This window comes from Dermochelys coriacea, chromosome 4 (genome assembly GCF_009764565.3).
Source record: "Dermochelys coriacea isolate rDerCor1 chromosome 4, rDerCor1.pri.v4, whole genome shotgun sequence".
NCBI lineage: Eukaryota > Metazoa > Chordata > Testudines > Dermochelyidae > Dermochelys > Dermochelys coriacea.
The window spans coordinates 10,171,392-10,188,051 of NC_050071.1; the positions used below are offsets into that span (position 1 = coordinate 10,171,392).

At 44.8% G+C, this 16,660-nt stretch overlaps 1 protein-coding gene across 5 annotated transcripts in view; it reads left to right on the forward strand.

Annotated features, from left to right (window-relative positions):
• Nucleotides 1–16,236, forward strand: part of CSGALNACT1 (chondroitin sulfate N-acetylgalactosaminyltransferase 1) — a 102,645-nt gene extending 86,409 nt beyond the window's left edge. For all 5 annotated transcript variants that reach the window (XM_043513999.1, XM_038400705.2, XM_043514000.1 and 2 more), the window contains 4 exons: nucleotides 2,581–2,759; nucleotides 3,263–3,357; nucleotides 11,214–11,295; nucleotides 14,085–16,236. In XM_043513999.1, coding sequence (XP_043369934.1) covers nucleotides 2,581–2,759; nucleotides 3,263–3,357; nucleotides 11,214–11,295; nucleotides 14,085–14,368 — 640 coding nt within the window. In that variant the 3' untranslated portion in view covers nucleotides 14,369–16,236. The remainder of the gene's footprint in view (nucleotides 1–2,580; nucleotides 2,760–3,262; nucleotides 3,358–11,213; nucleotides 11,296–14,084) is intronic.
• The last annotated feature ends 424 nt before the right edge of the window (nucleotides 16,237–16,660 follow it).

Below are 16,660 nucleotides of genomic sequence, written 5' to 3' on the forward strand. Positions count from 1 at the left end.
CAGGGGTGTTGTGGGATCAGTACTTTAAAGACTGTGAGGTGCTCAGATTGTATGGTGATGAGGGCCTGATAAATACCATAGATAGATCATCGTCAGCAGAATTAATTCCCTATTTCTGATGGGTTTGTTAGTTTAACAGAATATTTGTCTTAAACACACTGCTTCTTCAGACCAACTGAGATGAAAGCCCCGTGTTCTTCCAGATTGTATTCCACAGGCATTTGACACGTTATACCTTCTAATTATCATTTCGGTCCCTCCATAAGGCTTTGTCTACATGACACAACTTTTAGCGACACGGCCATGTCGCTAAAAGTTGGGCGGTGTAAACACTGTGTGTTGGCATTTTTGCTGACAAAATACTTCCACCCCCTATGAGCAGCATTCGCGTTGTTGACAGGAGAGCGCTCCTGCCGATAACGAGCCGTTTACACTCTCACTTGCCGCGGCAAAACTTTTGTCTTGGGGTTGGGGGGGCTTTTTTAAGCAGCTGTGAACGACAAAACTTTTGTCGTTCAATTGGCAGTGTAGACAAAACCTAAAAGTGATTCCCTGTTTGTTAGCCTATTTTGTAAGCTTCTTGGGACAGATGCTACATACTTCTCTGTATCTTGTACAGCTCCAGCTACACCTTGCTTAACAAATGCTGTGATAATAATTAAAAGAAAAGGAGTACTTGTGGCACCTTAGAGACTAACAAATTTATTTGAGCATAAGCTTTCGTGAGCTACAGCTCACTTCATCGGATGCATTTGGAGGAAAAATGCATCCGATGAAGTGAGCTGTAACTCAAGAAAGCTTATGCTCAAATACATTTGTTAGTCTCTAAGGTGCCACAAAAGTACTCCTTTTCTTTTTGCGAATACAGACTAACACGGCTGCTACTCTGAAACCAATAATTAAAAGGAAATTCCCACCATTTGCAATTAGCATATACATTTCTAATTGGAGAATGATAATGCAGCAGGTTTGCTGTCAAACACAGATGGGATGACAAAGCAGTTGACTTGTGATTTAGCAGCTTGTAGGGTTCTTCCATCTAATGAGATCAGTCACTCCTTACCTTGTGTATCCTAATCGCTAGTTAGCCTGGGGATTTAACCAATGTGCACCATCAAAGTGCCGATTAACGGTCCAAAAATAATTGAAGATGATCACTTTTGGCATCCTTCCAGGAACTTCAGTACAGCCTGCTAGCGCTTCAATTATTTTGGATCATGCCCAGTTTCAGCAGAGAAGCTCCAGGAAAAATAGGGAAATGGCTTTGTCAAGGTTCCTTCCCCACTCTGAACTCTAGGGTACAGATATGGGGACCTGCATGAAAGACCCCCTAAGCTTATTCTTACCAGCTTAGGTTAAAAACTTCCCCAAGGTACAAACTTTTCCTTGTCCTTGAACCGTATGCTGCCACCACCACATGTTTTAAACAAAGAACAGGGAAAGACCCCACTTGGAGACGTCTTCCCCAAAAATATCCCCCCAAGCCCTACACCCCCTTTCCTAGGGAAGGCTTGACAAGAATTCTTACCAAATTGTACAGGTGAACACAGACCCAAATCCTTGGATCTTAAGAACAATGAAAAATCAATCAGGTTCTTAGAAGAAGAATTTTAATTAAAGAAAAGGTAAAAGAAACACTCTGTAAAATTAGAATGGAAGATAATCTCACAGGCAGTCAGAGTCAAAACATAGAGAATCCCTCTAGGCAAAACCTTAAGTTACAGAAAGACACAAAAACAGGGATATACATTCCATCCAGCACAGCTTATTTTACCAGCCATTAAACAAAAGGAAATCTAATGCATTTCTAGCTAGATTACTTACTAACTTTACAGGAGTTGTAAGGCTGCAATCCTGATCTGTTCCTGACAAAAGCATCACACAGACAGACTAACCCTTTGTTCCCCCCTCCCTCCAGATTTTAAAGTATCTTGTCCTCTCATTGGTCATTTTGGGTCAGGTGCCAGCTAGGTTACCTTAGCTTCTTAACCCTTTACAGGTGAAAGGGTTTTGCCTCTGGCCAGGAGGGATTTTATAGCACTGTATACAGAAAGGTGGTTACCCTTCCCTTTATATTTGACAGACTTATAGACCAGGAGTCTCAGCAAATAGCCGTGTTCAACCTGTCCACATGGCCGTGTGATGATTTCTTATGCAGATGTGCCTTGATGTGCTGGGGGGGGGATTAGAGAGTTCAGAGACCCTGACAATTCTGATGATGTCTTTAAAAATATGAGTGAATATCTCTTTTAAAAATATTAGTTTTAAAATTTACAACTTAGACATAAAATAATTAGATGATTATTTTATTAAAATGGGATAGAACTCCTTCTCTCTTACTGCTGTTTCCTGGTTTCCCTCACAGCCTATGAATACTATTCTAGAAATATTAAAAAAGACCTTCTAAGTACAAGATCCGAGTTAGATTCCATTCCCATTTTGCCTGCTGTGTCATAGAAATACACTCCATGTTCCTTTTTTTTTTAAATATGTTGTTCAGTAAATACAATAACATTAATGAAGAGTTGACTGCCCCTTTTATCTCTTAAACCTCATCTCACGTCCCGCTGCTCCTCCTAGATCAGCTAACTTCAAGAATTTCACCTTTATCCAGCTGAATGAAGAATTTTCGAGAGGGAAAGGATTAGACATAGGTGCTCGCATCTGGAAAGGAAACAACGTCGTTCTCTTCTTTTGTGATGTAGATATATACTTCACTGCTGAATTCCTGAACACCTGTAGATTGAACACACAGCCAGGTATGGCTACCCAGGGCATTTACTCCTTTAAACAGACTTCTCTTTATTGTGCAATAGTAATGTGTTCCCTCTTTCAGGTGGGTAAGCAAGCTATAGTAAGGCATTCTTAACATTCAGCTCTGCTAAGGCTTGCCTAAGGGTAAAGATCTATATTGCTGATTGTGACATTTTAGATGGAGTGAAAAGAAAAACAAATTATCAACTTCCACTATGATTGAATTCCTTGCCTTTGTTACCTTGTTTTCTGGGGTCCACCTGGGTCATTTTGTCAAACTACATCTGCATGTTCACATTTTCCAATCCAACGCACAACACACTGAGACTGTTGGCCTTATCTAAAACCTAGGGAAGGCAATGGAAGTCTTTCTATAGACTTGAATGGCATTTTGATAAAGCCCTAAGTCTGTTTCCAGTATCGCAGAGAAGCAAAAGTTTAATCTAGTTTTAGAGCATCAAACAACTTTATCAGTAATAACTTTTTTTTAATCCATTGTGATTTCTAGGGAAGAAAGTATTTTACCCAGTTCTTTTCAGCCAGTATAACCCAGGTATAATTTACGGGCACCATGGTTCCATCCCACCCTTAGAACAGCAGCTGGTAAGTAACTGGCTCTAAAAATGCATGCTTTGAACTGTGCATAAAACTTCCCCTTCAGGAAGACATCTGTGCTCGCGAATAGAATTTCCCCATCTCTGGTCCATTGAGATGCGGTGTGTAGAATATGTAACTTATTGTGTCCAGCACGTTCTGTGGTAATGCTTCACACTCTAGCAGCTTAGTGAACAGCTTTATCTTAAAGCATATTTGATATTTACATTTGTAAATTAAGAATTTTAAATGTAGGTTGTCTGTCTGCCAGAACCTACATTATGTTGACCAGATTCCACTTCAGGGAGTGTACAGCTCTGGGGCTAATGAAACCCATCATTATCTTAGCTACCTCATCTGTCTAAGGTAATAAGATTGTTGTCCATAAAGAGTTTAGAGCTCATTGGACTGATGGTGCAGGAAGGTAATTAATCACTGGAACAGACTCCCACGGGCTGTAGTGTGCATTCTCCATCACTTGAGGTTTAAGTTGAAATTGGATCTTTCCAGAAGCTAAGCTCTAGTACATTGTTGGACTCAGTGCAATGATGGCTGGGTGGCTATGCAGGAGGTCAGAGTAGACGATCCTTACGGTCCCTTTTCACCTTAAATGTATGGGCCAGAATGTCCACAGGTGTAAATCGTAGCATCACTGACTTCAATCCAGCCCTATGCATGAATAAGGACAGAGTTACGATTTTAAAATGCTGTAGTTAGGCATGCAGTGTGAGTTAAGGCCAGGTGTCTCTGGCGGGCCAGAGAGAAGATAAATTGGGGAGGAGCCAGAATGTAGGGGTCAGAGTGAATCCCCTCTCCAGTGAAGTTACTTTGCAGCACTGTTCTGGAAGCAGGCAGAAGAGGTCCAGCTCCTTTGCGCTCTTGCTCTGTCATGTGCTGCTGATAAAGCAGATGCTTGAGAATTTGCTCCATTTACACACACACAGTCACTGCATTCCTGTTTCTCCCTAAAGATCCTGCTCATCCTACTGGATCCCCACTCTTGGGCTCACACACACACGCACCAACCTAAAGGGACTCCTGGAGCTCGACACTCAGACCTGTAGATCCAGGGATTAATGAGCCTTATGGCTTCAACTAGGTTCTCCTCTGCTCAGGTCCTTTCTGACTACAGCCAGTAAAGAGGCCTCCACTGCTTGCCAGAGCTCATCCCACCTCTGCATCAGGGTTCAGTCTACTACCACCCCCCATGCCTCTCCCATACAGGAATTGTTTGAGGTGTCGTGTCTGTAAGGGCCCAACAAGAGCTATAAAATGGGATTTTGAAAAGGGCCCAAAGGCCAGATTTGCGAAGGCATGTAGGCATTGCTGCACTCAGCGTTGCAATGCCTAAGGGATTTAGATGCCTCAATCTCATTTTTAAAGTGATTTAGGCACTCACAAGCCTCAATCCCATCAACTGTCAATGAGACTTTGGCTCTTACGTGCCTAAATCCCTTTTGGAAAATGAGTGTTAGGATCCTAAATCTGCAGCAACACCTTTACAAATCTGGGCTAAGTAATCGAGGTGCACATGCTCCATTGACTTTGCCTTTTGAAAACTCTATCCCAGGTTTTTTTAAATCCTTTCCTGCTATTACCAGACTTACCCTGTCCGAGACATTCTGAAGTGGCTGGCCATATCCATCTCAGATAGAATCCGGAGACACCTCTATCAGATGAGGAAAAAATTACAAAATAGGGCTTGTTTACAAAGCAGAGAATTTGTATGGTGAACAGGAAAAAGCTTTTTCCTCATTTACAGTGGGATCAGTGAACAGACAACAGATTCGTGAAACTATTCCATGTGAAATATCCTCTGTTTTATTAAAATGAGAGCTTGGAAAATCCATTGAACTGTTTATTCCAAACAAACCTTTCCTGATACCACCACTGAATTCACACTAGCTCTTATCTTTCTGCTGCAGCCTGGCCAGAGAACCCCAAGCTTGTCAACTGTTTGAATAGGAAAGGAAACAAAAATGTCGTTATAAGACTAAAGTCGTATAAGTGTTATAAGACTAAAGACCACTGTTTGCTTTGTCAGGACTGCACAAATATTTATAGCTAATATCAGAATTGTTCAATGTGATGCCTGCCTCAGAGAAGCATCTTGATTTAAAGAAGACACATTGCCAATATCATTTTTATTTAGTTAATCATATTTTCATTCCAGATTTCTTTCTGGGCAAATGGCCAGATCAGTGTCATTAAAACAAGAACACTGTTGGCTGTCTACCATGCTGTTTGCACAGCTGAGAAAGTAGCCTTCAAAAAGCTTTGAAAGAAATTGATTTGTGCTGTAGCGGCTGGTTCTAAGGGGAAATTATAGTGCTAATGCATACAAATAACTTGCTGTAAAGCCACTGCTATGGTGATTTCCTGTTACAATGCAGGCTTGTAACAGATGGCTTCTTAGCCAAATTGCAAACCCATTAATAGGCACTATTAAAGGGGAAGAAGAAATGAGATCAGAGATGGATGCAGTAGTGGCAGAAAAGCAAAAGGAGCAGGACTGAAATAAGAAAAGGCTAGTACTGAAAATGGATACATGAAAAGAACCGGAAGGGAGGTCATTGGGCTACAATGGGGCTTGCAATCAGGGGTAAATTCCTAGCTCGGACACAGACATATGTAACCTTGGGCAAGGCATTTAGACCAAGATTTTTAAAAATAGGTGCCTAATGCCAGTACCCGACACCCATATTTAGGTGGCCAAGTAGGTGACCTGATTTTTCAAAAGTACTGAGCACCTGGCAGCTCCGCTGGAAGTCAGTGGGCGGCTCCTGGATGCTCAGCACTTGAGAAAATCAGGGCCCTTACTTAGCCCTGGTCTACACTACGAGTTTAGGTTGAATTTAGCAGCGTTAGGTCGATTTAACCCTGCAGCTGTCCACATGGTGAAGCCATTTTTGTCAACTTAAAGGGCTCTTAAAATCAATTTCTGTACTCCTCCCCAACGAGGGGATTAGCACTGAAATCGACATCACCAGGTTGAATTTGGGGTAGTGTGGATGCAATTCATCGGTATTGGCCTCTGGGAACTATCCCACAGTGCTCCATTGTGATCATTCTGAACAGCACTTTCAACTCCGATGCGCTAGCCAGGTACACAGAAAAAGCACTGGGAACTTTTGAATTTCATTTCCTGTTTGGCCAGCGTGGCAAGCTCATTAGCAGAGGTGACCATGCAGTCCCAGAATCGCAGAAGAGCTCCAGCATGGACAGAACGGGAGGTACTGGATCTGATTGCTGTATGGGGAGACGAATCCGTGCTATCAGAACTCTGTTCCAAAAGACAAAATGCCAATATATTTGAAAAAATATCCAAGGGCATGAAGGACAGAGGCTATAACAGGGACCCGCGTCAGTGCCGCATGAAAATTAAGGAGCTCAGGCAAGCCTACCAAAGAGGCAAACAGCCTCTCCGCGTCAGAGCCCCAGACATGCCGCTTCTATGATGAGCTGCATGCAATTCTAGGGAGTGCCCCTATCACTACCCCCCCCCATTCCTGTCCATGGACACCTGCAAGGGGGGAGTCTCACACAACAGGGAGGAGGAGGATAGCACACAACAGGCAAGTGGAGAAACCGTTCTCCCTGACAGCCAGGAACTGTTTATTACCCTGGAGCCAATACCCACCCAGGACCACGAAGCAGGAGAAGTCACCTCTGGTGAGTGTACCTTTGTAAATATAATACATGGTTTAAAAGCAATCATGTTTAATGATTCATTTGCTCTGAAGACTTGGGATACATTTGCGGCCAGTACAGCTACTGGAAACGTCTGTTAACATGTCTGGGGTTGGAGCAGAAATCCTCCAGGGACATTATTAAGGGGACATTCAGAAGTGGCCCTTCCTGCTGGGCTGTTTGCCTGTGGCTGAAAAGAAATCATCCCCGCTTTTAGCCATGTGGTGAGGAGGGACCATTCATGCCAAGCTGTTCGTGTTTGGCTGGCAGGGATTTTCATGTGTGGGAGGAGGGGTGAAGCGATCATCCCAGAGAATTGGGAGGGGGACGTTAGTTGGGTTTGTGCTGCATGTTAACCCGAAAACCACAGCCCCTCCTTTTAAATAGCTAATCCAGTGGGTGTTTGGTATGGGAAAGGAGGGCGCTGCTGTTTGAAACTATTCCCACATGTTATAAAGGTTGAAGAAGCTGAAAGACTGTGGCTTACCATGGCTGTCTGCAAGCCGAATTCTGTTGCCTTGCCCTGCATGTGTGATCTCTCACACCAAACTGGCAGGGCCTCAACATAAGAGGAAAAATGTGACCTTGTACCAATGTGCTATGTAATGTTAACAGCTTGGTTCACCGTGAAAGAGTCTACCCATTGTTCTCTAAAATGTGTATCTTTAAATACTACCCTCCCTTTTTTTCCCCTCACACAGCTGCAAATGTTTCAACGCTCTCCCTATCATCTCCATCTCAGAGTCTAGGGCAGATAAGAAGGCAAAAAAAAATGCACTCGTGATGAAATGTTCTCTGAGTTCATGCAGTCCTCCTGCACTGAAAGAGCTCAGTGGAATGCGTGGAGGCAAACAATGGCAGTGTCCAGGAAAGCAGAAAATGAACATGAGGACAGGAGGAACGAGCAAGATGAGAGGTTGCGGGAGAAAGAGAAAAGGTGGCAGCAGCATGATGAGGAGGCAGGATGCAAGTCTGAGGCTACTGGAGGATCAAACTGATATGCTCTGCCTTCTGGTGGAGCTGCAGGAAAGACAGCAGGAGCATAGACCGCTGCTGCAGTCCCTGTGTAACCAACCACCCTCCTCCCCAAATTCCATAGCCTCCTCACCCAGATGCCCAAGAATTGGGGGGGGGGGCTCCCTCCATGCACCCAATCACTCCACCTCAGAGGACTGCCCAAGCAACAGAAGGCTGGCATTCAATAAGATTCAAAGTGCAGTGTGGCCTTGTCCTTCCCTCCTCCCCCATCCCTCCCGGGCTACTTTGACCGTTATCCCCCTATTTGTGTGACAAATTAATAAAGAATGCATGAATTTGAAACAACGACTTTATTGCCTCTGCAAGCGGTGATCGAAGGGGGGAGGGGAGGGCAGTTGGCTTTCAGGGAAGTACAGTGAACCAAGTGGGTGGGTTTTCATCAAGGAAAAACAAACAGAACTGTCACACCATAGCCTGGCCAGTCATGAAACTGGTTTTCAAAGCTTCTCTGATGCGCAGCACGCCCTGCTGTGCTCTTCTAATCGCCCTGGTGTCTGGCTGCACATAATCAGTGGCCAGGCGATTTGCCTCAACCTCCCACCCCACCATAAACGTCTCCCCCTTAATCTCACAGATATTGTGGAGCGCACAGCAAGCAGAAATAACAATGGGTATATTGGTTTCACTGAGGTCTAACTGAGTCAGTAAACTGCGCCAGCGCACTTTTAAACGTCCAAATGCACATTCTACCACCATTCTGCACTTGCTCAGCCTATAGTTGAACTGCTCCTGACTACTGTCCAGGGTGCCTGGGTATGGCTTCATGAGCCATGGCATTAAGGGTAGGCTGGGTCCCCAAGGATAACTATAGGCATTTCAACATCCCCAACAGTTATTTTCTGGTCTGGGAATTAAGTCCTTTCCTGCAGCTGTTCATACAGACCAGAGTTCCTGAAGATGCGAGCGTCATGTACCTTTCCCAGCTATCCCACATGGATGTTGGTGAAACGTCTCTTGTGATCCACCAGTGCTTGCAGCACCATTGAAAAGTACCCCTTACGGTTTACGTACTGGCTGCCAAGGTGGTCCGGTCCCAAGATAGGGATATGGGTTCCGTCTATCGCCCCACCACAGTTAGGGAATCCCCATTGCAGCAAAGCCATCCACTATGACCTGCACATTTCCCAGAGTCCCTACCCTTGATAGCAGCAACTTAGTGATTGCGTTGGCTACTTGGATCACAGCAGCCCCCACAGTAGATTTGCCCACTCCAAATTGATTCCCGACTTACCTGTAGCTGTCTGGCGTTGCAAGCTTCCAGAGGGCTATTGCCACTCGCTTCTCAACTGTGAGGGCTGCTCTCATCTTGGTATTCCTGCGCTTCAGGGCAGGGGAAAGCAAGTCACAAAGTTCCATGAAAGTGCCCTTATGCGTGCAAAAGTTTCGCAGCCACAGGGAATCATCCCAGACCTGCAACACTATGCAGTCCCACCAGTCTGTGCTTGTTTCCCCCGGCCCAGAATCGGCATTCCATGGCATGAGCCTGCCCCATAGTCACCAGGATGTTCAAATTGCTGGGGCCAGTGCTTTGAGAGAAGTCTGTGTCCATGTCCTCATCACTCTCGTCACCGCGCTGCTGTCGCCTTCTCGCCTTCTTTTGCAGGTTCTGGTTCTGCATATACTGCATGATAATGCACAAGGTGTTTACAATGCTCGTAACTGCCGTGCTAATCTGAGCAGGCTCCATGCTTGCCGTGGTATGGTGTCTGCAGGAGAGAAGTGTTGCAGCGGCGGCTGATGATGGATGCCACGAGAACGACGAGAGGACCTGCGAGGTGCATTCATGACAGCAGCAGAGCAGAGTTGCAGAGGAAGCGGTGGATGACAACGGTTAGCACTGGACACATTTCCCAAGGAAGAACACACGTACTCGGGAGCCCATAACGGACAACATGGAGAAATTCGCTATTGAGACAATAGCAGCAGAGCAGAGTTGCGGCGGAAGAAGTGGATGACGATGGTTTGCAGTCCTACTGCACCATCTGCTGAAAGCAGTATGGCGTCCGCATGGAAAAAAGGCGCAAAACGATTGTCTGCCGTTGTTTTCACAAAGGCAGGGGCGACTGACGACATGTACCCAAAACCACCCGCAACAATTTTTTTTCCCCATCAGGCATTGAGAGCTTAACCCAGAATTCCAATGGGCGGCGGAGACTGCAGAAACTGTGGGATAGCTACCCACAGTGCACCGCTCCGTAAGTCGGTGCTAGCCACTGTAGTGAGGACACACTCCACTTAGTTTGGACATATGCAATCGACTGTATAAAATCAATTTCTAAAAATCGATTTCTATAATATCAACTTAATTTCATAGTGTAGACATACCCTTAGACACCATAACTTTAGATCCCTATTTTTGGAGATCTTGGTCTTCACCTCACTGTGCCTCAGTTTGTCATCTGTAAAATCAGGACAATGGCACCTCCATTGTCTGTCTTATCAGTGTAGATGGTTTGCTCCTTGGGGGCTGTGTATTACGTGTCGGCACAGTGCCTAGCACCATAACACCCTGAACTTGGTTACCTCCTCTGGTCACTGCTGTATTTCAAATAATATTTCAATCTCACAGGCTTTCCTAATTGTTTATGTCAATTTGTAGGTGGTTTTAAGTCATTTTGTTCTACCAGCCAAATTGCATCTGTAAACAGTGCCACATCAGGGCTCTTCTAAAATAACTCAGTACTAAAGTCATTTTGCTAGTGCAGCACTCTTATAAACCGTAATCAAAAGATGTCACTCACCTGTCCCATGCATGAGACTGGCTCACTTCCTGATGTATTAATACATCCCCAAGACAGATTCAGAGCCGGTGGAAACTAAGCTGTCATTCAGAATAACAACCTTCCTGGTTATGAAAATAATCTTCAGAAGGTGACTCATGATGCAATGTTTTCCTGAGTCTGCAGACAGCCTGCAGTTAATTTTAGCAGAAACATTCGGCTGAAGTCTGCCACTATTTAAGTCAGTTAGAGCTGGGTCAGGCCCTTCTCCACTGATAGGATATAATTCAGTATGGGATGGAACAAAGTGGGATCACTGTCCCCATTCCTAGCCACTCTGTAGGGGTGTCCCTCTTTTGCTCAGGTTACAAATTCTACTACTCTGATATAAATGTTCCTTTTCCCCCCATCCCCAAGGTTATAAAAAAGGAAACTGGATTCTGGAGAGACTTTGGCTTTGGAATGACATGTCAGTACCGGTCTGATTTCATCAACATAGGTAAGAACGTGCACTTAAATAAACCTGCTTTAGAGATGCTGGGTCAGAGATTTTCTTCCCCAGTGCAGCCCCTTTGTGCCACTCCCCTGTGAAGGGAGTGTGGCCTACCAGTGCTGTACTGTGGCTATTCCTAGCTGCCATACGGGATCCTGGGGGCTGTAGCCAGCTGGCGCACTTTAGAGCACTTTAAAGCTACTCTAAACTATTCCAGGATCCTTTGGACTCCCAAGCCACGTGTTAGTTGTGTCCAGTAGCTATGGGGCACAGCTGAGAATCCCGTTCATTTACACCATTCAGGGCTAATTCAGACTGGGTATCAGAAATGTATTATGATGAAACAGCTGTTTCCAATATAGTCCTTTTAAAATTCTCTATTTAAAATGTCCCTTGGGCATTTGGAAGAGCTGAGGACAGCATAGTTGATGGAGAAATCTCACTAGGTATTACAGAACTTCCCTCCTTGACATCTTCAAAGAGAGAGGATGAAGAAACCGTGCCTGAGCTCACTTCTTTCTGCACTGTTTGCAGTCAGAGTGAGCGTCCAGTGCTTGGTTAACTGGGGTGGGAGAGAGAGGAATGTGTGGATCCTAGAGAGTATGGTGAATGGTTTATAGTGAATAGTGGGACCCAGTGAGTACCAGTGAGTGTTCCTGGCCCTCGTGCACAGGAGTCCCCTTTCCATCAGATGGGAATGCAGCTGCAGACGGCAGGAAGGGTAAGGCATAGCTGTGACTGCCCCATGGGCCCATCGCTCCCTGGAGGCATTCACAGCAGGTACCACACAGCCTGTCAGACCATTATCTTTACCCTGCCAACCACCAGCTGCACCATTGACAAATCCTGCACCATTGAGTGCAACAGCAAAACTCCCATTAGTTTCATCCCAAAAGGCGCAAACTCAGCAGCAACACCTCCAGCCAGTAGCCCAGAGCTTTCCTTATAGACACCACCCAACTGCCGCCCTGTGACCAGCGCCAGTGGTGAGAGAGGAGCTGCGTATGCTGCCCTGATGCCTTAACAACTATGACTGTGCAGGGCCTATTTCAGAGTCCAGGGCTCTCCCAGTCCTTCCACCTCTCCTAGCCTCTCATCCCAATTCATAAACCAGAATCAGTGTGCTCACCTATATATCCTGATCCTGCAGCCAGCAGGGACAGGCTCAGAGATGTTAGGGGAGTCCAGAGATCCCCTGTTGGCCATGTCAGCATTGCACAGGACAGTAAGTCTTGGCCACACCAGCCTCAAGCTCTTGTGATGCAGTCAACACTCCCCATCCCACCCCAAGGCTGCTGGGAGTCTGCTGCTTGGCTAAGGCTCCCCTGGAGTAGTTTATGGCCTTAGAGAATCAGGAGCCACCAGAAACTCAAGTATCTGGAGATCCCCAAGCTCCAGTTGCTCCAGACATTCCCTTCTGGTACCATAAGCTCCTCTGCAAGCTGCCAGGAGGGAGCAGAACTGCCCGGGGGGCTGGCTGTCAGAGCATGGTGGAGAGAGGGAGCCCTCTGCCTGCCCCAGATGCAGCCCTTCCAGAACGACTGTCTGCAACCAGTCAGCAAGGCCAGAGCCTGAGCCCACCACGGGAGGCAGAACTGGAAGATTTGGAGTCATTTCAGGCATTTCCAACCTGCTGGCTGCTTTAGCAGCTGAGAGGAGGCCTCTAAAAAAAAATGTAGGCAGCTGGGGAGAGAAGCAATAACATTAGAGTCAAAGGGTTCCCTCCGCTCCCAGCCTGTTTAGTATTATGCTTTGAGTTTATGCACAGATAGGAAGGAGTGTCACCTGGCCAAAACTCTAACATACCAGCACGCTAATAAGCAGTTTTCTTCCCACCACCTGACAGCTAGCAGAACTACATCACTCCCCTCCCCCTGCACAGTTCTGTCCCCCTCCTCCACACCAGCCCACACAAACAGATGCACTTTGCAGGATATCCTGAAGGTCAGCATACCTTGCCTAGTTCAGCCCAGGTGCGGGAGTTTGTTCACCAGCCCCTGCATGGAGGATGTTCTGTCCTTGACTCCAGCAGCAGCTTTTGAAAATGAGAAATGCAAATCACAGGCAGTAATTTTTTTTTTCCCCCTTGGCTTCCAATGGCTGACTTGCTTTCTGACTCTGCTTTGCTTTGCCCCGGCTTTGCAGAGGTCCAGGCTTATAAAGGAAATGTAATTGCAACCTTAAGCTGAGCTCTCGTTTAGGAAACAGAGCATTAATGTAAGTGCTGCTCGATGCAAACACAAAGCAGTTTGGTCTGTGGTGGCAGGTCAAGGGAAAACAGACGTCTAGGATTTTTTGGCATTTCACGCTTTTTGCTAAAATTGGTCTAAATGTAAAGCACGCCACAGCTGACAGCCACAAAGAGCTGGGGTGTAATAGGCCAACAGAACCCCTGTTTTACAAACTAATTGGGGACTGAGGCATTCATAAAAATCAGAAAGTTCATAAAATTGAACATCTCAAAATAACAGTAGGCGTAGAGCACAAATTGCTGTGGGGTGCACGGCCTTGCTTTCTTTTTGTTCTTCAAACCACTGCCAAATGAATTCCAAATGTACTGGAGGCTTCAGAATGTGAAGGGCTGGCAACTCGTTCTTCACTGACCACACTTTCATTATGTGATCTTTTTTCTTCTGGTCAGGAAAATGATTCATGTAACTGCTCATTTGTAAGACTGGTGTTGGAGGTTTTAATGTAGTTCTAGGCTTACGAGGAGGGATGATTTTTCTGGTTGCAGTTTCCATGTAGAGACCATATATTTCTAGCATAATTATGTCTAATTTTCTTTGCACTAGGTGGCTTTGATCTGGACATTAAAGGCTGGGGAGGAGAAGACGTGCATCTCTACCGCAAATACCTTCACAGCAACCTTATAGTGGTCAGGACACCTGTCCGGGGCCTCTTCCATCTCTGGCATGAGAAGCGCTGCCTGGATGAGCTGACCCCGGAGCAGTACAAGATGTGCATGCAATCCAAAGCCATGAATGAGGCTTCTCATGGCCAGCTGGGGATGCTAGTCTTCAGGCATGAGATTGAGGCTCACCTCCGCAAACAGAAAACCAGCAGCAAAAAGACATGAAGCCAAACCCCAAAACTAGTTGGCTGTATTTTCAGACTGTAGCTGCTTAAAGAGAAAAGGAGCATGCAACATCTGAAGCAGAAAAGCTGGAGCTGGCAGGAAAAGGAAGAAAAAAGGAAACACTGCAGAGCTTTTGAATATGCCATTTAGCCTGCTTTCCCACACTGGCTCCTGCCATGGAATTGGAGGCAAAGGCGGAGCGAGAAGAAAGGTGGTAGAAACCAGTACCTTGTGTTTCATACTTGTGTGCCCTAACAAAGGGTGTGTTGCGTTTCATTGAAATATCCACGTGTGACGACAGCTGCCCTGATCCTGCAAAGACTTATATCCGTCTTTAATATATTCTAGTGGGGTTGCTCATACACCTAAGTGTTGGCAGGACTTGACCTTGCATGGCCTATGTATTCAAAAGTGAGGAGTGACTTTTTAGGTGTCCACCTTGACACACCTAAAAGGGGTCTGATTTTCAAAAAGCACAGAGAACCTGCCCTTCAAAAATCACTCTTTAAAAGGTGGCTCAAGTAACATCCAAAACCAGTAGTCGCCTTTGAAAATGTGAGCCAGTCTTCAATAGTTAGACACATTCGCATTTAGTTCATAGAGATAAGCGTCTAAAAAAAGGCTTTCTAGAATCTAGAAAGCTAAAGATCTAAGTAAAATTCCAAAATGCTGGAGCATGGTGTTACACTCCACTCTGTACATGAAACCAAAAATGAAAAACCATAGCTTGGAGCTTTCTTCAGACTAGTTTGTTACAGTGTGTTCTGTTGTTCTAGAGAACTCTTAAGTATCTGGGTTTGTTTTAAAGTGAGCATTTTTTTGCTTGTGAGTTATTTTGTGCAGCTGTAAGTTTCCTACTTCAGGCCTTACTGAGAAATAGCACAACCTTCCTCTACATTTTGAAAATGGTTTGCAGTTTAGATCATAGATCCATAAATATATCCATTTCTTTCGCCAGTCAAGTCTCTATCCTGAAACTGGTTAGCAGGTGGAAATGCACACCTTCTTTCTGTTGGAGACATAATGAAGAGAATTCACTTATCTGAAGTGAAGGTGAATCTGTTCTATTCCAATACAAAAGGGAACAATCTGCAATCCTGATTTAATGAGACACTCTAAATAATGAATGTTGTACATAAGAACAGCCATACTGGGTCAGACCATAGGCCCATCTGGGCCAGTAGCCTGTCTTCCGACAGTGGCCAGTGCCAGATGCCCCAGAAGGAATGAACAGAACAGGAACTCATCAAGTGATCCATCCTCTGTCGCTCACGCCCAGCTTCTGAGAAACAGAGGCTAGGGCCACCATCCCTGCCCATTCTGGCCAATAGCCATTGATGAACCTAATAGACACCAAAATGAATGAAGGACCTCTTTATGACTTGTTTATACCAAAGTATTCAGTATAAACCAAATCTAGCATTTTAACCAATGCATAGTGGAGTTTTTTGTAAGTGATATAAGAAATACATTTCTATGAAGGATGAAGTGGAACCTCTAAGACTTGATACACTGACAGCGTTCTGAAGTGCTTCCCAGAAATTGATCTTCTTTTTAATTTTAAGAGTTTTGTTTGATAGTTGCATCCAGCACTGTTCAAAACATGTCTTATTGCTATCATAAAATATTTTCTTTTTAGGTTGACTGTTTCTTTCATCATTTTAGATTTTATTAACCAACAACAGATGCATGGGTTAGCTGTTTGCTTTCCTACTGTTTTCCTATCTTGATCTCATTGTTCAATAGCTTCAGATTCTTTCAAGCCATTTGGGATACAAAATTGTATTGTCATTCTTTGTGCATTTACCAGGTGGAAAGCCAGAATGTAAGACAGCACCGTAACAATGAATAAAATAGGGTTTTATGGACATTGTGCAGTAGACATACTACCCACTACCTCTTTAAAAGCATTCTTTTGCAAGGGGGACATACTGAGAACACCCAAGTGTAAGTACCATTTTTTACTTGACATTTTTAGTTCTAGAAAGTATGCTCAGTTTTTTTAAAACATGGTAGAAATGAGTAATAGGTTTTGTGAGACAACTTGATTATCGTGTAGGCCTATTGAATTAAAGGGACACCATTCAAATAGTTTAGCCCTAGAACCTTCCCTGTCTTTAAACGCATGCTGGAGAAATATCGAATGGAAGGCTTTGGCTTCTAAATAGCTCTTTTACAAAGGGGTAGCACTGAATGCTTAGAGGAAGAACTTCAGAGACTTTCGTAGGATCTACCAAAAATGTTTGTCTAAGCAGGCTAACTCTGTAGCACCAGCTATGTAAGATGTCCTGT